General features: G+C 43.0%; 1 protein-coding gene across 3 annotated transcripts in view; it reads left to right on the top strand.

Moving 5' to 3' along the window:
- The window catches only part of PAMR1 (peptidase domain containing associated with muscle regeneration 1), a 68608-nt gene that overhangs the window by 3823 nt on the left and 38433 nt on the right, over window positions 1-26352 (top strand). For all 3 annotated transcript variants that reach the window (XM_073350663.2, XM_073350664.2, XM_073350662.2), the window contains exons 2-5: window positions 10554-10730; window positions 11536-11664; window positions 18868-18982; window positions 25443-25660. In XM_073350663.2, coding sequence (XP_073206764.1) covers window positions 10554-10730; window positions 11536-11664; window positions 18868-18982; window positions 25443-25660 — 639 coding nt within the window. The remainder of the gene's footprint in view (window positions 1-10553; window positions 10731-11535; window positions 11665-18867; window positions 18983-25442; window positions 25661-26352) is intronic.

The raw sequence follows: 26352 nt of genomic DNA, 5'->3' as shown, positions 1-26352 counted from the left end.
CCAGTGACCCAACCAGCCTGCCCTGAAGGGGAAGAGGGAATTTGGGTGGGCTCAGTATAAGGCAATGGGGAAGGGAGAAAGTTCTCAATATGGGGCAATAGTGGGTGTGATAAAAATTGCCTTTGGGGAAAAAAGGTGCTGTTGAAATGTGGGCAGCAAGGCACAGAGAGCTGCCACAGGGGCAAATATGAACCCCCTAGTGCCTGTCATGGCTGCCTGTAATTAGAGTCCGCAGAATGGCAGTAGAAATACTTGCTGGGATGAGGTAGCCTGTAGAACACTGCAGCATTTATTGTACAAGGAGGATTTGTAGGGCTGGTGTTGCCATGTTGGGATTAGAACTGGTACAACATCGGCTTTCTTGTGTAGGAAGACTGTGCTGGAAGTTCTGCTGACTACTCATGTGGTGTCACGTCAGCAATGAAGATCAAGCACCAGAAAAACCTAGAAATATTCTTGTTATGTGCTGTTCCTGCCATCATACCACCTAGATGGCCAGCTTCCAGCCCCGGCACATAGGAAGCTACTCTCAGACTTTTTCTAATAGCCTCACTTTTGCTAGTCTTTTACTTGGCCTTGTTTTTAGTTACATGGAGGTATTTTCAGAGTTGTTTTTTATGATGGGGTCAGGCAAGGTCATTCATATAGAGAGACAAACTTCAAAACCATATTGAAATTCCTGTTTATGACAGGACAAAGACCTGAAAAGACATTTGTTCCCCCACTAACAATCTTTCTTTTCCTTTCTATGGAGGAAAAGCTTATGGGAAGTTTTTGTTGTTGTATTCTTGCTAAGAAACAAAGTTCCTGTGTTTATAAAGGGTATAATTGGTGCTTGGTATCGGTATTTAATACACAGTAACAATTCTGCAGCCATCCAGGAACTTCACAGTTGTCACTTTGCTGCACATCTGGGCCACTCAATACCTCATTACAGTTGGAAAGATAGTACTCAGAGCCTCTTGCATCAAAACAGGCCCCACTCCTTGAACTACAGTAGAGTCTCCATTGCCTGTTATCAGTGTAGAGCAGTGGTTCTCAACCCACAGCCTATGGGCTGTTTGGCCCATGTGACATCCTCAGGGACATACAGGTAGTTTATACATTGTGTGGATGAGGCCCATATAACACAGAGAGCGGCATATGCATCCCACAATGGTAAACAGGTTGAGAACCACTGGTGTAGAGCTTATAAAACACAGTTGATCAGACCTGATCCAGCAGCAGGCAGTTGTATTTACACTAAATAATTTATTCAATACTTTAAAAAATACAGTACTTAAATGGAAAGTATTTTTTGTGGGTAGTTTAGCCCACTTCAAATATACTTCTGCATCTGGAACTAAAAATAGCTTCAGCGCTTAAATAATGATAAAAATATCATTTAATAACACTTACGGCACTTTTTGTCTTTATAAATATTCACTAATTAAGGGGACAGTGTGAACCAGGAATCTAAGTAATGCCTAAAAAAGAATTAAAAGCAATGTCAGTACTTGTCCCTGAATACACCTACCAGTTTTTGTGGTTTATATACAAGCACTTTCCCTTTGTTTTCCTTCCTTCCCACTGTCATTACTGTGTGAAATGCAACACAAAGAGCAGGGAAAACAAACAGGGGAAACAATGACTCTGAGTCCTCACAAAGTTGCTGTCCGATGCACAAAGTAAACAAACCGAATAGAACAGGAAAATATTTTCCCCTCTCATCTTTCAACAATCTTAGTTGTTGGCAAGAATTGTAAGTACAAACATTTCAGAGAGGAGTATGATTTTTAAAGTTGACATTATTGCCTTCATCCTCACAACATCTGTAGGAAGTTGCGTATTACGAGCATCGTTTGTACAATGTGGAAACTGAGGCAAAAAACGAGGGTAGAGCAAAGGCCCGCACTTTCGGCAGTGATTCGTGATTTTGGTAGCCTCACTTTCTGACTGCCCTACTTGAAATACTTTGAAGGGGCTTGATTTTCAGAGGTGCCAATCACCGACTACTACGGCTGCAATCCACTGGAGCTGCAGATATGCAGCGCCTTTAAAATCAGGTCCCTAGATATCTCAGATGGGGCACCCAAAATACAAGGCATCCAAAATTAGTGATCTGTGTTTATGTTGACATTGCATTCAGAAGTATGACTGGAACACACACAAACATACCCAAGCTAGCTTTGATCTAGAGTGCAGCATCAGGAGCTAGGCACTTGAGTATATACCCAGGGTCCCAGGATGGCTTCAGTGACATATCCAAGATCAATAAGAATTAGTTTTAGGGTTGGGATGAGAATGCTATTGTTCCTGATTCCCAGGCTTGTGCTCAGACAACTAGACAATGACTGAAATCCTGGGCCTGTTACAGTCAGCAGGAGAGTTTTGCTATTCACTTCCGTGGAGCCAGGATTCTATCTTTGTTTACAGCTGATGAATTACATAGCTGCTGCGTGTGCTCAGAGCTCTCACAGACTTTAATGTCAGTTCAGCTCACAGCACCTACAGGATGGGGACCAGAGACTGATTGCAATATTATCAAGAATGAAAGTACAATAGAATTAAAAAATAAAGCAAATCTAAATCCAATGAGCACAGACCTGAAAGGGAAAGAAAATGTATCACCACTTGTTGGGTTTCACCTCTGTCAGTGCTATTTTTTTTTAAATGAGAAAAACTCATTTCAAAGGTACTTGTGGCACCTTAGAGACTAACAAATTTATTTGAGCATAAGCTTTCGTGGGCTAAAACCCACTTCATTGGATGCATGCAGTGGAAAATACAGTAGAAAGATATATATATATATATACACACAGAGAACATGAAACAATGGGTGTTATAATACACACTATAATGAGAGTGATCAGTTAAGGTGAGCTATTACCAGCAGGAGAGAAAAAAACCCCACCTTTTGTAGTGATAATCAAGATGGGCCATTTCCAGCAGTTGACAACAACGTGTGAGGAACAGTGGGGGATGGGGGGTGGGAAATAAACATGGAGAAATAGTTTTACTTTGTGTAATGACACATCCACTCCCAGTCTTTATTCAAGCCTAATTTAATGGTGTCCAGTTTGCAAATTAATTCCAATTCAGCAGTCTCTCGTTGGAGTCTGTTTTTGAAGTTTTTTTGTTGTAATATTGAGACTTTTAGGTCCTGCTGGTAATAGCTCACCTTAACTGATCACTCTTGTTATAGTGTGTATGATAACACCCATTGTTTCATGTTCTCTGTGTATATATATATCTTCCTACTGTATTTTCCACTGCATGCATCCGATGAAGTAGGTTTTAGCCCACAAAAGCTTATGCTCAAATAAATTTGTTCGTCTCTAAGGAGCCACAAGTACTCCTGTTCTTTTTGCAGATACAGACTAACACGGCTGCTACTCTGAAACCTGTCATTTCAAAGGTATTACACTAGGGAACATTGTTTAATATGAAGAGTTTTTAAAAATTGCTCCTTGAAATTCAGACACAAGCTTGCTCCATGCAAGAGAACAGTTGTTAATGAGTATCATAGAATAAGAAGAAAATAAAATAAGGGTCATATTTTTCCCGTCTAACATGAATTTGTTATATAAACATCCAAAGGGATGTAAAGGGAGTATATCTATTCAAGCTTACTCTTAATGATAAAACACTTAATTTGCACAGCACAATTGTCAGAATTATGGACATAGTTACTTAAAGGGAAAACTGTCACATAATTTAGGCCTCCAGATTAGGTACAACCCATTATTAAAATAGAAATAACTTGTGATTTGTTTAATATTAATGAAAACAGTTTTTTTAAATGGATTTCCATAGTCCCCTGGAGTGTTTGCAACATAAATTTTGCAACAATGTGCTAAGGAAACTGAATGTAAGCAAAAGTGAAGTTGAACAGTCTTTTATCATTGGCAAAAATAAAGGAAGGTCAAAAAATTACAGCATACAAAAAAAGTCAAAAATAAGTTATTTCTGTAGAAGTATTTCATTTTTCATTAATGCTTAATTATTAAGACTGGTAGTGCCCAAACTATGATTAGTAATATGGGTTTTAGTTTTTTTAAAACATGGGATTAGGTTTTTATAAATTCACTATTTTATCTTGACAACTTTGCCTTATGTCCAGTATATTTGAGGATGTTGCTACCTGAAAAGTGGCATCAAGATATTTGCAGGAATGTTTCTTATTAATTATTATTATTTTAACAATTTAGACCTGGATCCACAAATATATTTTGTCTCCTAACCTCCACTGATTTCAATAGGATCTAGGCATTAGCTGTTATCTAGCAAATGTCATCCCTAGATCTCAAAGCATAGACTAGGGAGGAGGGTAAATATCACTATCTAGATTTTACAGCTGAGGAAGTGAGCCATGAGAAAGCAGAAGTAGCTTGTAGGATTTGAAAAATCATAGTAATTCAAACAATAATAACAATGTGTTTATACTCTCTTCCTTTCTCTTGGGGACCATCTGACTGTTGGATCCAGCCGTGCCATAGGATTCTCTCTATTTTTGTGAATTTTGGACAGCATTAATGTATCATTTTTGTATAAAGAGTCTGGGAAGTGGGACACTGCCCCCTTTTCTCTCTAGTTACTGGGAGAAAAGTGTGGATGTGTATTTTGAAAACCAGGATTAAATGAACTAACTAGTTAGAGATGAATATCTCATTCCTAATCCCCCAGAGTCATCCAGTCCCTGACAAACCATGGCTAGTATGGAGCCATTGACCTACCAGGGAAAGTCTCTGTATCCCAGTTTTCCATTCTCTTCTGTCATCCAGTCCATGCTAACCTGGATCTGGGTGCAGGGTAGCATTTTCAAAAGTGCCTTCAGCTAGGTCTACACTATAATCTTCCACTGGCATGGCTATCTTGGTCAGAGGTGAGATGAGATTTGATCCCTTACTGACACAGTTGTGCTGGCAAAAGCCCCTAATATAGATGCAATTATACCTCCAGAAGTATAGTTTGTTTTGTTTGACGGGGGGTGGGTGGGCGGGTGGGTGAGTGTCGAATAAGCTATGCCAGCAAAATCACAGCTCTGTTGGTATAAACTGCAGCCGTCCTCAGAGCACTTTGCTGGTATAGTATACTGGTACTACCAAAAAAACCACACTCTTAAATGGGAATGAGAGTGTCCATGGGGAATTGTAGTGCTATAACTATACCTTAGCTAAAAGCTGTATAACTTTCCATGTAGACAAGCCCTTGTCACTTAGGAACCTAAATCACATTGATTTTCAATGTGATTTAGGTGCTTAATACTTTTTGAAAAGTTTATATGGAAGTTTTGTATCTCACTCCCAATGCCCTAGAACCATCCAGTTTCCTCCCCCTACAACCTGGAACTAGCCCGGTTGCCCCTGACTTATGACCAGGTTGCCAGTGAAATGCTGATGCTTTTTGGCTCACTCCAACTATCACTGAAGTCAGTGTCAAGACTTGACGAGAGTGGAATCAGGCCCATATCCCATTCTCAAGAGCTACATGCTCTCCCAGCCCTCATTCTAAGTAAAGCTGGTGATTTAAAGTCTCTCTGCCATCCACCTATCCCTTATTTCAGTAAGACCTTATTGTCTGTGCAAACCCTTTAAAGCTTATTTTTTAAAAATTTAAAGAAATACCATGGAACTATTTTGAGGTGGGGGTACGGAGTGTGCAAAGAGAGACTGCACCCCTCTCTGGAGAGGTTTCCAGCTCTTCAGAAGGATACAGTGAAAGCTAAACTTTGGATGCTTGCATTTCCATTGAATTGCAAACAGTAGTTCTGTCAACCCCTCTGACGTGAACCTTCCCGAGTAGTAATAAAATAATTTCTTGTGGGACTTTCTCACCTCGTTCTCCGAGGTCCTGCAGTTTGGGATAGGATTGCATTTGAGGTTTGGCAAGGAGGCAACTGGGTGAGTCATGCATATGCCCCGACCATCCCAGTGATGGGAAAAACAGGCACACTTCTGTCAAGGCGATCAATAAACTGTTTCAGTTCTTCTGCCGTACGCCATGCTGGATGGCACAAGCAGGTCACTTGGCAGGAGGGGGCAACCGCCTTTTTGAAAAGGTGAAGATGAAATAAGTCTATTTGAAACAAGAAAGAAAAGAATCCTAGGCAGGAAAGAAAGAGAAATGATGTTGGAGGCTGACAGCCAGGGAGCATTCATCAGGACTTGACTTGCTGTGGATTCATTTGCAGAGTATATTGGGTGCTAATGAAAGGTTGACGGCCATGATGATTAGCCATGGAGCTGCTACAATGCAAAGGCCAAGATTCATCCCTGTGCCAGCCCAATGTGATATATGGTATATAAGTGGGAATATGAGCATCATTTTTACAGAGGCAAAAAGAGGTTAAGAACAAAGGCCTGCATTTTCAACATTTTCAACCCAGTCCTAGGGTCAGTGCAGAGACTGTGACTCTCCTATTCAGCAATTCAGTTCCCAGGACAAACTAAACTGAACCCCACTCTGCAATAGCCTTGATAGGCATGTCTACACTGTAGGTGGGAGTGAGCCTTCCAGCCCTGGTGGACAGACTTGTATTAGTGCGGCTTGTGTTAGCATGCTGAAAATAGCTGTGTGGATCCTGTGGAGGCTTGGGCTAGCGACCTGAGGGGTGAGACCCTCACGTGAGTCTTTGGGCTCTCTGATGAGATGGCTCACAAAGGGGTCATTAGTACACAGTGAGCTGTGGATGCCAGGCTGGATCTCTCCATTCCTGCTGGGTACTGAACAACCATCAGATGTAATGGCCTTATGAACCATAATGGCCCCAACATTACAGGTGCATTTATGTGCTAACTAATAACCGCGAGTGCAAATAAAAAGGATGCACACATATAAGTACCTTATTGAACCTGCAGTCCAGGTAGATAGACCTGGAAACGCACCCACAATAGCAAAGGCTAGGTTGAAGATCTCTTAAAAAATCAGATCCCAGCTCACTACCCCCAAATGGGACTGGACTCAAACGAGTGACTGAGAGGTGAAAAGTTCCACACTACACTGACGTGCTGCTAAGTCAACCAGTTACTCCCACCCACTCGCTGACACCTTTCCCCCTGCCATTTGCACTCTTTAATAACATTGCTCTTTCTTGCTCACAGTTTCCATGACCTGGAGCTGGTTTCTTATGTGCAGTTTGTGCCTGGATCTAATGGCCTTTTCTTCCACAATTAAAACCTTATAAATTAGTCCATTGTTTGTTTGCTTGTTCTTGTTTTCAAGTTTCAGATAAATATTTTGCATGGGGAGTTTTGCAACCCAGCTCTTTTAGAGTCACTTCAAGTCTCTGCCTGGACATGTTTTACACTCTCCGGAAATACAGCTGCTGGCTACAAGTCAGACTTGCTCCTTTGAAGGGTGCCTCTATTAGCAAAGTCAAGCCACTAACTGCCCCACAAATATTTTAGCCATGATTCAGAATGGTCCAGCTTCTAATTTATTGCATTTAACTCCACCAGTCAATCCCACCTCCTCTCTCCCTTCTTCTCCCCTCAATTATGAAAGTAATGGTGAAGGGTGAGTGGGGGAGTAAACTGAGTCCCAAAAAGGGATGCAGTGACATACTCCCCCCAAAAGCAAGAGGATAGCAGCAGGGGAGCAATTATGCCTCTCTGAGTCACAGTTTGTTCCTGCTGGGGCAGAGTATCTATGTGCTATTCTAAAGGCTCAATGTAGCCTTCATCAAGACAAAAATGTTCTTTAGTTGCTCTTTTTATGTCCACTTTAAAGTGTCCAAGCAAAATATCCCTTTCGCCTTTTATTACACAGGGTGAGGAGACATCTGTGTAAAGCAAGCTGGATTCCAGAGTTATTAAAGACACACTGTCAAGTCTTTATGTAGATTAAAAAAAAAAAAAAACTTGTACAAAACCTAAGAACAATAGATTCCATTATATTTTTTTTTAAATTCAGAGGAAATGGTTAAAAATGCCACACCCACGAATTCCCCCACCAGGTGTACTCCCCAAACTTTGCAGCCCCATGTTAGTGCATGAGAACCTGAAAGTGAATTAAATTGGCTATAAATCAACGGAAAGCCCATTTCAGTGTCTCAGCTAAGTGCAAGAAGCGAGCAAACAGCAGACACAGGGAAAAGGAAATCTGATGTTTACAATTCTTTAAGGGCCAGAGTCTGCTAACCCTTACCTATACTACTTTACTCTGCAAATAGACCCATTGATTTCAAATGGGTGAAAAGAGAAGAATCAGGCCTGTGGGTCTGGACTAGTCGTACCAATGTAAGTAAAGCTGTGATTTGATATCATTTTAGTTAAAAACACTAACAACTTTGTATGTGGATACTCAGATTGATTTAAACTTGGCTTATAACAGTTGCATTGGTAAATTTATCAGCATAATCTAAACGGATATAGATCCCATTTATTGCTACATACTAGAAATCTTTAAGAAAATGAGATTTCCAGCTTGATTTGGGAAAACTGAAGCGATTTACATAAAATTTATTATAACTTCCAAATTTCCGGGTATTTGTTCAGGGGTTCAGCTTTCATTAGGAATGAGCTGCTTTCTAGGACAGCTAATTTGCATTGTTATTTTTTAATGGCAGATGGTGAGATGTGTTGAATTGGAATGTCAAAAGCTGAGCAGTTTTAATTAGGAGGAAGGTCTTGGCTTAGGGTGAATAGCAGTGAACAGGGACAGGCAAAATCAGATAATTATACCTTTGTAATCAATTTGCTTAGGAATCTGCATAAAATATAGTTCACAGACAATCTATACATATATCTATATCTCTGTAGAAGAAAGAGGTATAGTTATGTGTTTAGTGGACCCAATATGGTCCAGTTGTTTGTCTGCTGTTCTGAAGTTAGGAGACTTGAGTTTAATTCTTGGCTACTGTTTTTGCTCTGGGACCATGGGAAAAGTCATATCACCTCCTCAGTTGCCCATTTGTAAAATGGGGGTAATGATACGTATCTTTGTAAAGCTCTTTAAGACCTATGGATGAAAAGTGCTATATAAGAATTAAGTATTATTATGATTTTAACGAAAGCATATATTACTGGACTGGAAAATTACCCAATAAACCACCACCTCACCAAATGCCAGGCGTTGCTTTTTTGTTGTAGATGGGAAGAAGGTAGGCAACAATCAGGCATGGAATGCAAACTGACTTTCGACTTTAACTATGGAGTCTGAACTGTGGTGAGATTTCCAGGAGTTTGTGTGTCTGGAGCAAGGAATGCGCTATGGAATTATACCAGGGATGAATTTTGCTTACAGCGATTTAGCTCTCCAGCTAAATACAAAAATCAAGAAGCTGTAGGTGGTCCCTTTTTGTTGGGCTAACTATTAGTAAGAAGAAAGGCAAGCTTCTGAGACTCAGGCTTCATCAGGCCATGGAGAATTGAGTGAGGCAGAACTACCACTGAATCCTGTAGAGAGTTAACTCAGACCTCATAATTAAATTATGAGACACACTGAATCAAAAAGGAACTGTGTGAAAAGGAAGCCACATAACATGGATGGGACTTCCGCTCCTTAATAGCAATGTCTGGGTTGTTGCAATAACAAAGCAATTCTATCACTCAGAATAAAAGGGAAAGAATATTCTGTGGCCAAAAAGGAAAAAAGAGGGTCTCATTATGTTTCTTTCACATCTCATCTCTCCAGTCTGCTCTCTCACTTCTTATTATCAGGCTCCACGAAAACAGCCATCAGGTCTGTCAACTGGTTAAGAGACACGCTGACAGCATCATGAGCTCATTAGATTTCAATTTGTAGGGTTTAGACAGTATGGTGGAAGAAGGGAGATGGGATCTGTAGAGTTACTGTATTAGTCTGCAGTCACTATCCAAGGTATTTCAAGCTGTGGTTTCTTAAAAGGGAACTGTCAGGATAGATTAAATCTCACAGTGTTGCAGGGAGAGGTAATTAAAAATGATTTAAAAATCCTTATCTAATCAGAAATGTTTTCATGAAATGAAATTAAAAAAAAAAAAAATCAATGGAAAAAACAGTTTTCTCCTGCAATGAAAGGAGCACTGTGCTAGTGAAGTGAAACTAAGAAATAAACTTGACTAGAAGCCAGAAGTGAAATTGACCTCTCCATTTGGACTCCCCATTCTCCAAGCTGCATGAATAGCAAAATAATACACAAAATGGCAGGAATATTAAACAGTCCAGCAGATATTTTGAATTCTTTTTGAATAATTAATCTAAATTGGAGATGAGGAAGTAAACAAGGACTGGGATTTTTAAAAAGAGCTTTAAAGTGAAAACGTCCCTTCAAATTGGGTTTTTCCCCCTCTGAATGCAGAAGCAGGGAAGACTAACAGAGAACGGAAGGAATAGATTTCCTTAATTATGGGCTGGGCACCTCTTTGGCTGGCGATACAAATCTGCCTCTTTGTGTTTTAACCACCCAAACTCAATTTACATTTTGGCAGGATCAGACATGTTACAACGTGCGTTGGCATTTGCCATGTTGCAGGCCTGGGACAACCTCATGCCCTGTATTATCTGACTATTAACTGAATAATAATTAGTGAACTGGGTAATTCTCTGCATTTTATGCATTATTTCTCCCCCACTTTATGTTCCATTTTCAGAATACATGGTGATCAATGAAAACTGTCCTGGAGCTGAATGGAATATCATGTGCCGGGAGTGCTGTGAATATGACCAGATCCAGTGTGTCTGCCCGGGCGGGAAAGAAAAAGTGGGTTATACCATTCCCTGTTGCAGGAATGAGGAAAATGAGTGTGACTCCTGTTTAATCCATCCAGGTGTGTTGGTTTGTAACACTGTCCCTTGTACCTCTTGTGCTCTCATGCAGGGGGGTTGTTGAAGTGCCAGCATGTGTAGCCAGTCATTGTGCACAGAGCCAAATGGGGCACGCAGCCCATTTTGGCTGCCTGACTTCATGGATTGCTTTTAGTCTCTTCAGGGATCCAAGCGGCTCCTGTACCAGTGTGAGCTAATGGGTTCAGCATATGGCCTCATGTAGCACCATTGCTGGTCACACTGTGGGCTGAAAGTTTCCAGGGTTCTCTGTGCAAGCCTGGAAGCTCTCCAAAAGGTAAAGTCATAACTTGCTTCACACAGATCATTTCTGGATGGGGATTTTATTTCCTCAGCCTCTGGATCTGGTTTGTACATTGCATTATTAAATGAGAGGGGGAAAGAGGCTGGGGAGTTCAGATTCTTCAGAAAGCAATGGGAAAGCAAAGTTAAAAGTAGAAAGAGGGAGAACCAGCTTAGAACAAATTAGATTTACTTACAACCAGGGATGGAGCCATGCTGAATTGACATCCAAACTCACACTGCCCTAAAGGGTGTGTAGAGCAGGGGAGATGGGATGTAGACATACAGGGCAGCTACCAAGATCAGATCCAGATTCGAGAGTTTGAACTTGCCAAAGTGAGGGATAGATGAGATCCACAATAGTCAGGACCACAAAGATCACAAGCTTCTTTTGGATTGTGAAAAGCAAACAAACAGATTCCTCCCCCGCTCCCTTCCTCCCTCTCCTTTCCCTTCCTCCAATACCAACTGTCTAGATGTCATTCAACAAAGTGACTCTGCTTTCAGGCTGCACCATTTTTGAGAACTGTAAGTCCTGCCACAACGGCTCCTGGGGTGGAACACTAGATGACTTCTACATCAAAGGGATCTACTGTGCGGAGTGCAGAGCTGGCTGGTATGGAGGGGACTGCATGAGTAAGTGCTCTCAGTGAGATACCCTACAACTGGGCAGGCTGGCGCTGGGGATATAGTGGAAGGGGTGACTTAATCGGATCATATTGCCATGCTATACCAAACCAGTGGTCCAGTTAGTCCAGCATCCTGACTCTGAGAATGGTCTGTACCAGATGCTTCAGAGGAGGGTGTAAGAAATCCTGCTGGGAGCGGTTATGTAATAATATGCAGTGCTCAGAGGGATAACTAACTGCTTGCCCTCATCAGTGAGATGTGGGCTTAGGCCCTGAAGCATGAGTGTTTATAAGCCTTCCAATCTCCTGATGTCGTTTTTTAATCGTTAACTATTGTAACTCTGGATGTTCTTGTTATCCATGTTATTTCTTTGGATTAGACAAAAATAAAAAGGGTGCCTAACCAAACCCTACAGAGACTCTTGAGGAAGCATGAAGATTTACATGAACAATTATATTAAATAGCAGCTTATCCCACAGACAGCAAAACTCAGGCTCCAACAAAGCACAAAACTCTCCTCACACAGATATAACCACCTTCCACAGCAGAAATGCAGTGCCTTGTAACTTACTCTGATGGTCAAAAGTCTGGGGCTATTTCAGACAATGGTGGGGCTATTTCAGGTCTTGTTCCAGAGTATATAAAATAATGGAAAATTTTTTTGTTTGAGTCCTGCTGAGCTCTTGGCCTCAGTGTTCTCTTCTGCTAGGGAGTTCCAAAGGCTAATGATATAAAAAGGTATTTCCTTTTCTCAGTTTTAAATCTGCTGCCTTTCATTTTCATTGCCTATCTCCTTGCCCTTGTATTATGAAAAAGGATGAATAGCAGGCCCTCATCTACTTTCTCGGTTCTAGTCATTATTTTGTGCATATTTATCATGTCTCCTCTTATTCATAGCTTCCTAGGCCAGAAGGGACCATTGTGATAATCTAGTCTGACACCTGCGTAACACAGGCCATAGACTTTCAGTAGATAAAAATAAAAATTCATGGTGTAAGTATCAAGTTTTAAATACTTAAACTGTCTAGATCAGCAAGTTCTAACCTGAGCAGAGTCCATTCAGGCCTCCATTCCTCTGAGACTGATACGCTAAATTTCTCACAGTTTGCAGCGTGGGTTTTTTCTGTCAACATTTCAAAAACCAGTGACTGTTCTGCTCTGTGTTGATACTAAAGATCCCATCTCACTTTCCATAAGAGTAGAAATAGGAAAGAACCACTGGGTCAATCAAGTCCTTCCTCCTTCTGCCAGCACAGGGTATAGCTACACTTTGAGCTGGGGGCATAATTCCTAGCTTGAGGAGACATACTTGTGCTAGCTCTGATCAAGCCGTCATGCTAAAAATAAAGTGTAGCCATTGTGGCTCAAGCAGCAGGAGGGACTAGCCACCCTGAGCATGGGATGTGTTCCTTGGACTAAAATTTGGTGGGTCAAGGCATGCATGCAATGCCACCCAATCCACCAGCCAGCCCATACCATATGACAAGGCATCGAATCAAAGAGCATTACGGCCCTTGTGTTCACATCTGGAATATTGCATTCATTCTGGGCACCTCGCTAGCAGAAGGGTGTCAATCGACTGAGGGGATACAAAGAAGAGAAACAAACGTGACCTGTCTTCCCGGTGCTGTGTCTAAACGCTGGAGTGCACTCTTCTAGTGAGCACACTCCTTTTCCCAGCACCATGAATGGCTGCTTATCCATGTTCTGCACATTTACATGGATTAGCCTTGAACGAGGATCATCAGTGTGGTGAACAGTTTTGCTAAGTGAGCCAAAAAAGCGGGGCCTTTGTGGCTGAACTCGCAGAAACCGCCATTCTAAGGTTTCTCAGCTGAAATTCACTGCTCACATCTGAATGTTTCTTTTCAGCTAGGAGAGTCAACCCTCTGTATGTGGGACACATCATTTTTTCCCATATGATCTTAATTTTATTCTAGTATTGAACATTTAAAATTCACAGGCAGCTGGGGTGCTATACACACCTCAAGCATGATGCTTTAGAGTTTGCATTCTGGAGTTAAAAGACCCTATAGTTACTTAAAACCAGAACAATTTCCATTGGTCAGAGGACAAAAAGCAATGTCTTCAAAAGGAATTGCAGCCTACCCTATGAGAGTGTGGTCCTATGTTTCCCTCTAGTGGTGGTCCAAATATGACGTTTATGAGTGCTTCTGCTTCTCGCTAGAGGAGTTAATCTTTTAGTTTAACCGACAGAATCTCTTGATTTTAGATGAAAAGGTTCCAGGGTCAAATCTTACTGATGGCCTGAGCAGAATCAGTTCCCTAATCACTGTCTGAAAAATATTGAGAGTGGATTGCTATATGAACTTTTTTGTAATTGGCAAAAAATAAAATAAAAATTCTAAAGCTACATTTTTTGGTCCATCACTTCAGTTTGTAGTCTGTGATTTCCCATTAGAGTTGAGCAAATAATCACTTATAGAATCATTTACTTGTTTAATAGACTTTTCTCTCTTTTTCTGGTGGTGGAATGGCTGGGAGCCAATCTCAGATTACTCATTATTTGATATTTTTTGGAAATTGCCTTGCTGTTTGACACTTAAATGGTGGAATTATGAGCTTTGTTACGTAGTTGTGGTTGGTCATGCAAGTCACATGTAGATTTCCCGGCTGGATAAGTGTAACACTTGTAATCAGGTTTCAGGTGCAAACACTCCAAGTAATCAGGTTTCTGTGTGCAAACTTTACACGTGGTGTGACCAGATATTTGTGTGAGTTATCGCTATTTTTTGTTTTTAAATACTTGGGAAGTGCTCAGAGACTGTAAGATAACAGAGGCCGTCTAACTGACCAACTAGAGAACGTGTAGCTCTCTGACTATTCAGAGACAGCAAACAGAGGAGGGAATAAGCACAAGCAAAGCAGAATCAATGTTGTCCTCCTAAATCTGAAGACATCTTGACACTACAGCTTTGAGAGGCATGAAATGCCTCATTCATCTCAATAAGTTGTTGACTCTGAAGCTTAAAGATGACACATACTGCAGTGGTGGGTGTCTGTACAAAACCCTCAGATAGGCAGAAATGACAACATTTGGAGTGGTTTCACTGCTGATCACCTTAGCAGAAATATTCAGCTCAAGTGCTCATCCTATAGTTCTAAACTACCTTCCATGCCTGCCCAGGTACCAACCAGCCAACTGTCTCCAATGCAGCTGTGCCCAGGCAAGTTCTGCAGTGCAGATCTGCATTGTGAATAAAAAAATCTGAAGCACATTAAGCCTGACAATGGGGATATCAACATCAAATCAAATTCAGGAGCAAAAGAAGTAACACAGGGCTGTCCATCTTGAGTGTATTGTTCCTTTTCATATTTAATGCAGTAAAAACTTTCCATGTTTAAATGGAAATGAAGCTACTATTGCATTTCCCATCTGTAATACCAGAACGTCAGAGACTAGACCAGGGGTTCTCAAACTGTAGGGTCATGACCCCCCAGGGGGTCGCGAGCTGTCAGCCTCCATCCCAAACCTTGTTTCACCTCCAGCATTTATAATAGTGTTAAATATTAAAAAAGTGTTTTTAATTTATAAGGGGGCATCACACTCAGAGGCTTCTTCTGTGAAAGGAGTCACCAGTATAAAAGTTTGAGAACCACTGGTCTAGGGTTCTTCACTATGGAGTAAAGGTCCATTTTTCTGCAGAGTACTTGGGACCTGTGCATACAGAATGTGAATACATGTGGATGAGAGAGATTAAAGGGAGAGAGATGCACCCTTTTCTGTGGTGTAAAATACACTGCAGTACCTCAATCCACTCACCAGATGGAGTCCAGAAGCTCTTAAATGGCTCCTTTTGATGTGTAAAGACAGCAGACATTGCAATGGGTTATAAGCTCAATGAGGCAAACTGATTTTTGTTTTCCCTGTGTCATAGTTTTCTGGGTGAGAAGTCACAATATTAAGTAAGAATAAGAGAAATGAAGACAAAATTCACTTCAAATGGTGCATAAGGGTACACAGCTGCACTTCAGCCACTGGGGCCTGCATTTTAACACTGGGCTGTTTTGATGAGGATTTAGACCAGTGGTTTTCGTACCTTTGTACTGGTGACCCCTTTCACATAGCAAGCCTCTGAGTGCGACCCCCCCACACATCAATTAAAACACTTTTTGACATATTTAACACCATTATAAATGCTGGAGGCAAAGCAGGGTTTGGGGTGGAGGCTGACAGCTCGTGACCCCCATGTAATAACTGCATGACCCCCTGAGGGGTCCCAATCCCCGGTTTGAGAACCGCTGATTTAAGAAGTCTTTATTTGGGGAAGATAAAGGAGAAAGATATGAATTTTTCTCTGGACACTGATCCTTAAATATTCTTGAGAAGGCGAGTGCACACGTACACACACACACTCCCATTACAGTAAAAATATTACTGATGAGATGGCTGATTGCTTAAATATGTAGGGCTAAATTAAGCCCATCACTGTGCAGTGTGCCAAAGTGGGGAGAGAACAATTTTGGGTCATTATTCACTTAGACTTAATGGTGGTGATCAAGAAGTGAAGGCCTCTGACTCTACCATTATTAGTCCTCCTGAGCCACCCAGGTTCTATGTCTCTCTCTCTCTCTCTCGTTCCCTCCACCCCCCAGCAAATTTCTGAATGCCAGTGGATGTAACATTTCTATCACTGTTGCTTTGTCTCCTGTCTTGGCTCCTGATGGAACCCCACAGTGATGCTGGGAAACCCAAACAACAGGTGCGGAACTGTGACCAGATGTCTCCTCCCCCAGTATGAACTCTCATAATGGGATAGAACTCAAAGGGCTCGAATTGTTTTTTCTTTCAGTTCCAGGCCTCAGAGAAGAATCTTTATGTGCCGCTGAAAGCAGCTTTTTTTTCCAGACAGGAAAGGAATCCTGATGCTGACACTTTTCCAAAGTGGATTATTTTTTTCTGAAAGAAGCCGGATTTGCCAGCATTAGTGGCTGGGGTACAAATTACGCTTGAGAATTTTCCAGGTCTCCACAGCTTTAGAAGGGGAAGAAAAAAGATCCCATTTGATCAGAAGGTGATAGAGCTGTTGTTCGCCTGCTGTTTGTCTGGGGGAGGCAGCACAATGTCTGCTAGATGAGCTGGAGAAAGCAGGGTGAAGATCTGATCTGATCTCGGATGTGCTTCACGCAGAGAAGCAAATCTGAGAATATTTGTTTTGAGGAAGTCTCTGAATGGCTCCTCTTTAGCCTTCAGACCGCCTGCTTTGTTGGCCAAACCTACTTCCTTGGCGTGGATGTTCAGAAGTTGAGGCTGTACTGATCCAAACAGAAAAGTGCATTTAGTATGCCCTGCACATAAGCATTCTCTTGCACCAGTTCTTTTGCTTCCTTTTGTGAAAGGCAGGAGTGCAAAGGAAGCTCAAAAACCCCTGGTTACAAAAGGGAAGATTTCTTTGAGGTGATCCAAGAACCATGTCATGCCATCTGAAGATTTCCCACCGCTTTGTCTCAGGTTGTTTTTGAAGCAGGAGCCAGTAACAGCGCAAGGTCCCTCTCCTTGCTGTGGGAAGGCACATTATCATGTGCGATTCTGGCATCCTAGCTGCATCTTAATGGGCCTACAGAAGTGTAGTAATTAATTTTCATCTTTTACATGAGGAACCAACTAAGCCCCAGTGTAGGATGAAACTCTTGTGCTGAACTCCTCGGAGCTGGATTGCTGTTTCATCAGGTTCCATTTAACTGAGGGTAGCTGAGGGTAAACTGACAAAAGGTGTTTTATTAGACAGACAATTCTTAGCAGGAAACAGGAGCAACTGACCTTCAGTTTTCCCATGTCTCTCACCGTAGTTCAGACACATAAGGCCTGATTTTTAGAGGCTGACTTCAGTGGAAGCTATGGATGCTCAGCACTTGTGAAAATCAGGTCACTTCCATACTTGCGTGTCCTCCAAAGGGAAGTATGGCTTATGGCTAATGCCACTTACAGTTACAGCCCCGTCAGTCAAGAAGGGAGTGCACTGAGCAGTTCAGGGTCCCTTTTTGGGAATGGATCAAACTTATTCATTCTCAGTCAAGGAGTAGCGAATGGGGTAAGGAGTGAATGGACTAAAGAGGCTGAAAAGCTTCTGGGAAGTCTCTTGGCCCCTTCTCCATAGCATAACTACAGTCTGTTGGCCTTTCCCAACAGTTCTCTCTCCTGCGCTTGGTCTGCACCCTACCCATAATCCCCCAATGCAGACATGTTATTACTCACAATGCAATTTCTAGAACAGAAGATGCAGTCAGAATCATCCAGCAGTGTACTAACAGAATGCTTAATGAAAATCCTGATAAGCTGTAGGACTCCATTAGGAAAGGTGTAGCCAAGAAATTAAGTATCAAAAGATGTGATCTGCATGGTATCTAATGACATAACTTTGCACCTTCACTTAAGTAATGTTTATAAAGTCCTTTAGGATGATCCTTGACAAGGATTCTCTCATTGAGATAGGCATTATTATTCCTATTCTACAAATGGGGAAACTGAGGTATAGTGCAGTTAAGTGACATGCTCAAGGTGTTTGGTGGCAGAGCTGAAAATAGAACCCAGGATTCCTGATTCCCAGTCCTCTGCGTTAAAAGTGTTCCTTTAACTCCAGGCTGTGGGGAAGAGGAGCAGATCAAGTATGGATTATTGAGATTTAGGTCCAGGATTGGGAAGGGATCCAGTGGTGCTCCAGAGGCAGCAGTCCCTCTCAAAACTTTCCCGTATCCCATCTACTTTGCCCCAGCTGTGCAGGCTCGCTCTGACTAGTTCCTGAGTGGGAGACTACAAAGGTTAAATGTTTCCCTCTTAGCCACATCCACATGTCGGCATGTGAAAAAAAGAGGACAAAGGGGTCAAGGACTGAGGGGAGGAGTCTTTCTAAGGAGGGGTGGGAAGGAACTGGGATTAGGGGAGCCCCACACTTTATGGTAGGACTTGGGGATGCCAAATATTGGTGAGTCCAGACCTTAGCTATGATTAATCTGGTGCTGATGGGGAGAGGTGATACTATATAAGCTTAAAGGAAGGGTGTTGACTTTCTAGATAATGCTGAAACAATATAGTAGCATAATAATACTAATGATATAGTAGGGCATTTTAGTCCTTCAGGAAGTTGCCTCAGATGTTAGTATGTCAAGCTTCTCTATTCTGGCCTCTTCTCCCTGAGCTGCTGAATGAAGGTCTCTAATGGACTTGCTGTTTTTACTTTTCCTCTTCAGGATGCGGGCAGGTTCTTCGGGCTTCCAAAGGTCAGATTTTGCTGGAGAGCTACCCACTGAATGCACACTGTGAATGGACCATTCATGTTAAACCTGGGTTTATCATCGAATTAAGGTAAGTGGGAGGTGAATTTCAGCAAATTCTGTCTTCTGTATGAAGCAAGGTGGCATGTGTATCAGATGGGAATCATATTTTGATCTCCAGGTGGGTCAGACTCTGGTGGCTCTATGGCAAAGAAAGTGCTGCCCCCATCTTAGGAAGGTACCTCATATTTGGCACCTGGCCCAGCAGGAGATCTGGGAATGCTGCACTATTGGCCATATTCTGCCTTCAGTTCCTGCTTGGAACACTCGCTGATACCAATGGACATTTTTAGAGATATCCAGAGCAATATATATCCCTAAGTGCCATTATGGTCAGAGCATCCCATGGTCCAACAGGAAAGCACCAGGCTAGCGTAGAATGGATTCACTGAAGACAAAACTCAGGTGTGTTTTGGGGCAGGGAGAAACTGGCTCAGGTTACTCTGAATCTGTGTGAAAACAATTCACAGTTAGTTAACTGGTGAGGCTCTGAAGCTCATGCTCATTAATGTACCATTCCCCCGGCCCCGTAGACTAGCAGAAATTAGAGAGGGAAAATCCCTCAGATGGAGATGGAAAATGCCTCACATGAGGGGGTGCCGACCACTTGTTGTAGACTTTAACAGATCTCATAGTCAGGAAGTATTTCCTGATATTCAACCTAAATTTTCCCTTTCTAAATATCATATAATTACTTCAAGTGACGTCCTCTTGAACTACCCTAAATAATTCCTTTCTATCCTCGATGCCTATAAGCTTCCTATATCTGTAGTTGTTCAGTCAATCTACGTATCTAGCCCTTTTAATCTTCCCCGATGGCTCAATCTCCTCAGCCCTTCATCAGGGTTACTTTTCCAGTGCTGGAGAGCCTTCACTTGGTGCAATTAATTTTGTTTTTGAATGTGTGTGGCAAAGAGCTCACACATACAGCAGGAAGCTTGGCAGGGGATCAGATTCAGCCCCCACCAGCAACTACAATAAGAACCTGAGTTAAAGGCTTCACATCAATCTTTCACCAGCTTTGGAGAACAGGCAAAGAAGCAATATTCGGTGCACAAACACATTTCTAACCAACAGATTTAAAGATCTGATTTAATATTAACTCAGAGGAAGGAAAATCACTCAAGGAGAAAATAAATTTGGGGGTTCCTTTGACATTAACACCAGTCCCTTTATCATGCTCACTATTGTGTAGTTATAAGCAACAATAATTACAAAACTAACAGTGGTGAAACCTCCTCAGAGCAAGTGCAAGATTCTGTAGGTACCTTCAGGAGTGGCTAGATAAAGCAGTGCCTATAACATGGTACAGGGAGTTTGGTGTTCAAACAACTGATGCTGCTCTGTGTTACTCTTAATGGGAATGAGACACATTTCCTTTGCTTTTACAAGTGCATTGTTGGATTGGGCTGTAGCTCACTCTGTGCAAAAAGCAACAAGAGTATGAATGATATTGCTTTACATTTATGTATGAGGCGCTTTCATTCCTAAGGATGCCAAAGTGCTTCACAAACGGCGGGCTTGACCCTGCTTTCAGTCACATCAGTGGGGGCAGGATTGGGTCCTATGTTTTACAGCATCAGTGAAATGCAGCTATCTCTGGGGTGAGAGGATGGCAGCCAACTGGCACAGATCAGCAATGCACAAGAAAAAAAGGAGAAGAATATTAGGAAAAACCTCTACACTTGCCAATAGTGCAACGGGATCTTTAATTGCCAGGCTGAGTAGACAGGGTATTTATTTTTAAGGTGTCATCCACAAGAGCACTGTAGAACCCTGCTAGGAATTACACCTGCAGCTGTAGGCCACTCTGTCCCCTCCCTTTCCAGGGGGAAGAGTGATGGTTCTGTGCCTGGGAATTTGTGTTACCACTCCAGCACTGTGAAATTGTTATCACTACTGCTGCCACAGGGCGCAAGGTATCTGACTTGAATGGAAACATGGTGTTACCCTTGTGAGAGCTTCCTTCTAGCTGATTTGATCATCCTTCCATTGTGGCCATTCCCCACACAGTTCAGCAAATTCAGTACTAACCCTCTACCTCCCTTGACACAGGGTCCTACTGTTAGGGTGAATGTGTCCAGAAGCAGCGTCTGATGAGGGAGCTCCCAGTGTTGGGTTTAGGAGACTCAGGAGTTTAAACTCCACCAAATCCTTCCATGCTGGCCCTGCTGCCTATGCCTGGTTCTTTAGGCTTACTCCACTTCCACATAAACAAGCAGATTCCCTCTGCCACTCTTACTCTCAGCTCCCAACGGTAATTGTTAGCAAACGGTTTGCCAAGTCAGCATGATTCCTGACAATAGCATTCCATGCTTCCTGGTCTCTACATAGCCCCAACAAACCCTGCGTGATTGCCACAGAGCAATGCTAGGGATCCCATCTGTGTGAAGCAGAAAGAAAACAAGTCACCCCTAGTCACCAGCAGAAGCCAGCCAGCCAGGTCCGGTTTCTGTTCCTTTCTTCAGGGCTCTTTTTATTATCTTCCCAAACAAAGCAAGAAAAGTATACCAAAAAAACCAAACCAAACACAAAACCCCCAAAACACCACACTGATAACAGTCTGGTTAGAAGTTTGGACGGGGATCTACCAGCTAGTCCTATTTAGCAGCAAATATCCTTCCCCTGCATTGCTAAGTTCTCCTTTATATTTCAGCTGAGAGTGTGGGCTAGTCAGGAGTGCTGATCAGCTGTTTCCCAGCACCTGTCTGTGGGGCTGCTTCTCTGGCCTAGGGTCAGCTGCTCCCTCTCTCTCTTCTCTTCTCCCCCCAGCCAGGGCTTTCAAAGGGCAGACTGCCCTGTTGCAGAGGCTTTTATAAACTCTCTTTATCTCACAGAACTGAAAATAAATCATCTCCTGACTTAAGATGTGCTATGCTGTTCTAGGGGATTTGGCTGACCAGACGTGCTTTGATAAATGGTGCCCAGGTTGCTGTCGTAGTTTGTGTGTGCATTTTCTAGCCTCATTTTTCTTTAATTTGTGATTGATCATGCTCCCTCAGCCCATGTCACATCAGGGGATGAGATCAGTTATGAGCTGCCAAAACCTTAACAATGGGTTCCCTCCTCATCCCATGAGGGCGTTGTTGCCCACCCCCGCCCCCACGGGACTTCTACCCCATCCAACCCCCCCTGCGTTCCTTGATTCCCCCCCCCAGCCCCATCCACCCCCCTTCCCTGTCCCCAGACTGCCCCCAGAACCGGGCAGAAGGGGCTCATGGGCCACCGTAGTGGGTGCCCACCCCACCCCTAAGAGCCAGAGGCACCTGCCGGGGGGGTGAGGTGGGGAGTCCTGGAGGTGCTTACCTGGGGCAGCTCCAAGGAAGCATCTGGCAGGTCCCTCTGGCTCCTAGGGGAAGGAGAGCATAGCTGGGGGGGAGCAGAGGGAGCGGCTGCTCCCCCACTGATCATATCAAAAGTGGCGCCTTAGGCACCGACTCCCTGTGGGGCTGGAGCACCCATGGGGAAAATTTGGTGGGTGCAGAGCACCCACTAGCAGCTCCCTGCCCCAGCTCACCTCACTTCTGCTCTGCTCCTCCTCCTCCCCTGAATGCACCACCCCGCTCTGTTTCTCCGCCCCCCCGGCTTCCCGTGAATCAGCTGTTTGGTGGGAAGCCGGGGAGGGCTGAGAAGCAGGCGGCGGCCTCCCGCTCAGGCCGAGGGTGGCGGAGGTGAGCTGGGGCGGGGAACGGTTCCCTGGCGTGCCCCCCTTCCCCCGGGTTACCTGCTGCGGCGCAGTCAGCCCTCCTCGCGCCCCCCCACCCCAGCTCACCTCCACCTCCCTGGGCCTGAGCAGGAAGCTATGACCGGCTTCTCAGCCTGCCTCAGCTTCCCGCGCGAACAGCTGATTTGCAGGAAGCCTGGGGTGGGGGGCAGAGAAGCAGAGTGGGGCGGCGCGTTCAGGGGAGGAGGTGGAGGTGAGTTGGGGCTGGGGCTGGGGCTGGGCCGGGGGTGGAGCAGGGCAAATTTTCCCCTTGGGTGCTCCAGGGCTGCAGCACCCATGGAGTCTGTGCCTAAGGCGCTACTTTTGGCCGGTTAAACTTAGAAGCCCTTTTAGAACCGGTTGTCCCTCGTGGAACAACTGGTTCTAAAAGGGCTTCTAAATTTAACAACTGGTTCTAGCGAACTGGTGGGAACCAGCTCCAGCTCACCACTGGATGAGATAAAGCACTCTAGGAAACGCACAACTCACAATCATTTTCTTTAATGCTGTGACAGAGCTGTATCTTGGAATTGTTCTTTTCCTTTGGCAAGAAGCTTTCCTTGCAGAGGTGTATTCTCAATGCACTCACTAATATCACCTCATAACAGTACTTTATGCTCCTTTTTGGTCTGAGGATCTCCAAGCATTTCATTAACGTTATGGAATTTGGTGTTATAATATCCAGGGCAGTTAGGAAAATAGCCACAATTTTACAGGTGAGAAAATTGACGTTAAATCACTTGCCCATAACTGTGCTTCAGCCAACAACAGACTCCAAGATTTCAAAAGTGTTCATTTGACTCCACTGGGAGCAGAGTTAGGACAATGTTGAGGACTTCTGAAAATCCTGTGCCAGGTCTCTCAGCTCCCATCCCTGCGCCTTAGCCATGAGGCCTTGTGCATTTCCTAGCTACTTCACTCCTACACTCAAACAATGCAGATCAGAAGCCAGTAATCCTTCCCATACCACTAGCTTGTTCATATTTTTTGTCAGCAAAGATTTTTTTTGAAGTGGACCAACTACTGAGACCATTGTGCACGATTTATCTGTCACTTTGTGGCTCCAATGCAGAACTTTGCCTAAGACTCCTTGATATTAATTACTCTACTGCATTTTCAGTAACATGGTTTCTACAGACCTAGGTTCTCTCTACATATATGAAATACTAAACAAGTAGGTATTGAGCCCAGATCTACCCTTGGTTAGAGGTGTCTCCCAGAAATGGGTCTTAGGACCCTGATCCTGCCAACACTTATGCATATGCTTAACTTTATAAGCACATGAGTAGTATAGTAGTGCCAATGGGAAACTGATGCAAGTGAAGTTAAGAATGTGTGTCAGGATTTGTAGGTAGGGGCCCTAAACTCTATCCTGTTTTCACCTGGCTTCAGACGTGTGACAAGCATGAACAGGTTAATTTGTATGAAATTATTGCTTCTGTAAGAGCAATCCTGGGGGTTGATCAGCCAAAGAGAGCTTGTTTCGATGATGTCATGCTGGTAACTTGATATCTCATGGGTAGGTAATAGGATGTCAGACAAACCTGGAATTTGGACTCACCAACTTGCTCATGAAGTTTAAGTGAAACTGACGTGACTTAATCTCTGATGTGTATTGAAAGCAGATGCCATTTTTTTCTAATCCACCTTCCAACAGACCCTTACAAAAACTCTGGGCCATATCTTCCTCTGGTGTAACTTGGTACAGCTCCATTCAACTGCTCATTCAATGGAGCTATGCAGATTTACACCAGCTGAGGTTCAGCTGTTACTCCAAACACAAAAATAAGTACTGAACGAAGACACGTGAGCGTGTATTAATGTTAGTCTGATGGGAGGGGATAGACGAACATCAGCCATTTCACATCACATGGGATTCCTTACGCTCTGAAGGCACTGAGTCCCCAGAAGAGGACAGTCAGGGGAAATCAACTGTAGGAGCATGCTGAACAACCAAACTGGTTGTGCGTTTTCCCCTTCTCTTCAGTTAGAAAATGTTAGATTGCCAGACAATTCAGCCTACCTTTGAAGAGGAAACATGATAGACTCAGTCTGATCCATTATATCCCTTAAATAAACACGGTCTACAGAGTTGAGAGTTTTCAGGAAGACTGGGAAGATTAAAAGTTACATTTTTAAAATATTCTGCTGAGTGGTTAGTGGTGTGGTGCTCTCTCAGGCACAGAGCTTTGAATCCTTAGAGCACAGCACCCTGGGTAAATGCTTATTCTTCAAAGGCTCTTTTTTATTAGCTCTCTTTGTCTGGTTTTCATTCATATTCAGTTTGAATATTTTGGCTCTGTGCTTTGCTAGCAGCAGCATGTTATACTGTTCACTAATGACAGCCTTGCTGCATGGCTGATGCGAGAGGATAGATAGCGTTTACTGTAAAAGCCTCCGGATATTGCGTTATCTCCCTCTCCCGTATGCGTTAACCCCTGTCCCTTCTCCCTTACACAAATGGTGTAAGTACTGGCTATTGACAATTAGTTCCTGTTTTGTCTTCTGATCTGAAATAAAGTGCGGTTTCTTTTTGTTCCCAGTCTGTCTCTTTCTGTCTTATTTATAAGGGACCTATCATCATAGTTTCTAAATGCAGAACGCAACCACTTAAGTAGCACTAATAAAGTCCAAAATGGAATTTAGCTATCTGCCCTTCCAGTGTATCCAGCTGTTATCCTCTCCTTTAGATGGATTCTGTAGGGGGGCAGTAGACTCTGAACTGAATTAGAAACACAGTCCAGCCAGGTGAGAGTAGTAGTCTGATTTTGATGTCCTTCTGCCTCAGGTTTGCCATGCTGAGCCTGGAGTTTGACTACATGTGCCAGTATGATTATGTGGAGATCCGGGATGGGGACAATATAGATAGCAGGATAATTAAGCGTTTCTGTGGCAATGACAGGCCGCCTCCAATCCGAAGCACGGGGACCTCACTCCATGTTCTCTTCCAGTCCGACGGATCCAAGAACTTTGATGGGTTTCATGCTATCTTTGAAGAAATTACAGGTAAAGGAATAAAAAAAAGCACACTGCATTTTATTCTTATTAATTCAGTCTCACTAATTTTTCTCGCTGTTCTGCTTCATTAAAAACTTTCATGCTGTGTTGCCAACAGCAGTTTATACAGGTAGGTACAGTGAAGGTACAAAGTCACCATACGGCTTGCTAAAATGAAGCTCTTTTAAAGTAGACCCCAGCCCCATTATTTGTGCAAAGACTTAACTGATTGCAACAGTTTAGGGCTGAAGTTTCATAGGTTTGCGATGTTTCTTTTTGCACCAAAGAACTGGGAATGAGTGATGAAATGGAATTTTTGTGCACAGTTCCTTGCAGTCAGATAGTTGTTTGAAGTAGTATGTGGAAGCAGAGTAAGCAGTTTAAAATGGTAGAAACCTGTTACATTTCTGCTGTATTACCCATGTGAAAATGCTCTAATTATTTCTGCTGCTTCACATTTCAGATCAGTAGGGCTTTTTAAAAAAATTGTTTATATAGGGCAGATACAGAAGGCTCTTCCCATATAAAAAGCACACAAAAACATTTTCAATTTCTCCTTCAGTGAATAATATGATGTGCTAAATGTTTGTAGTGAAAGAAGTTGGGTTCCAAAATTCCAATCTATTTATTAAACGTATTAGGCTTGAGTCTGATCTCATTTACACAGGGGTAACACCTTCCCCTCTGCGTTACTCCCTGCC

This window comes from Lepidochelys kempii, chromosome 6 (assembly GCF_965140285.1).
Source record: "Lepidochelys kempii isolate rLepKem1 chromosome 6, rLepKem1.hap1, whole genome shotgun sequence".
Classification (NCBI taxonomy): Eukaryota; Metazoa; Chordata; order Testudines; family Cheloniidae; genus Lepidochelys; species Lepidochelys kempii.
Note: the sequence above shows the minus strand (reverse complement) of the source record. Positions and strands in the feature narration are given on the sequence as shown.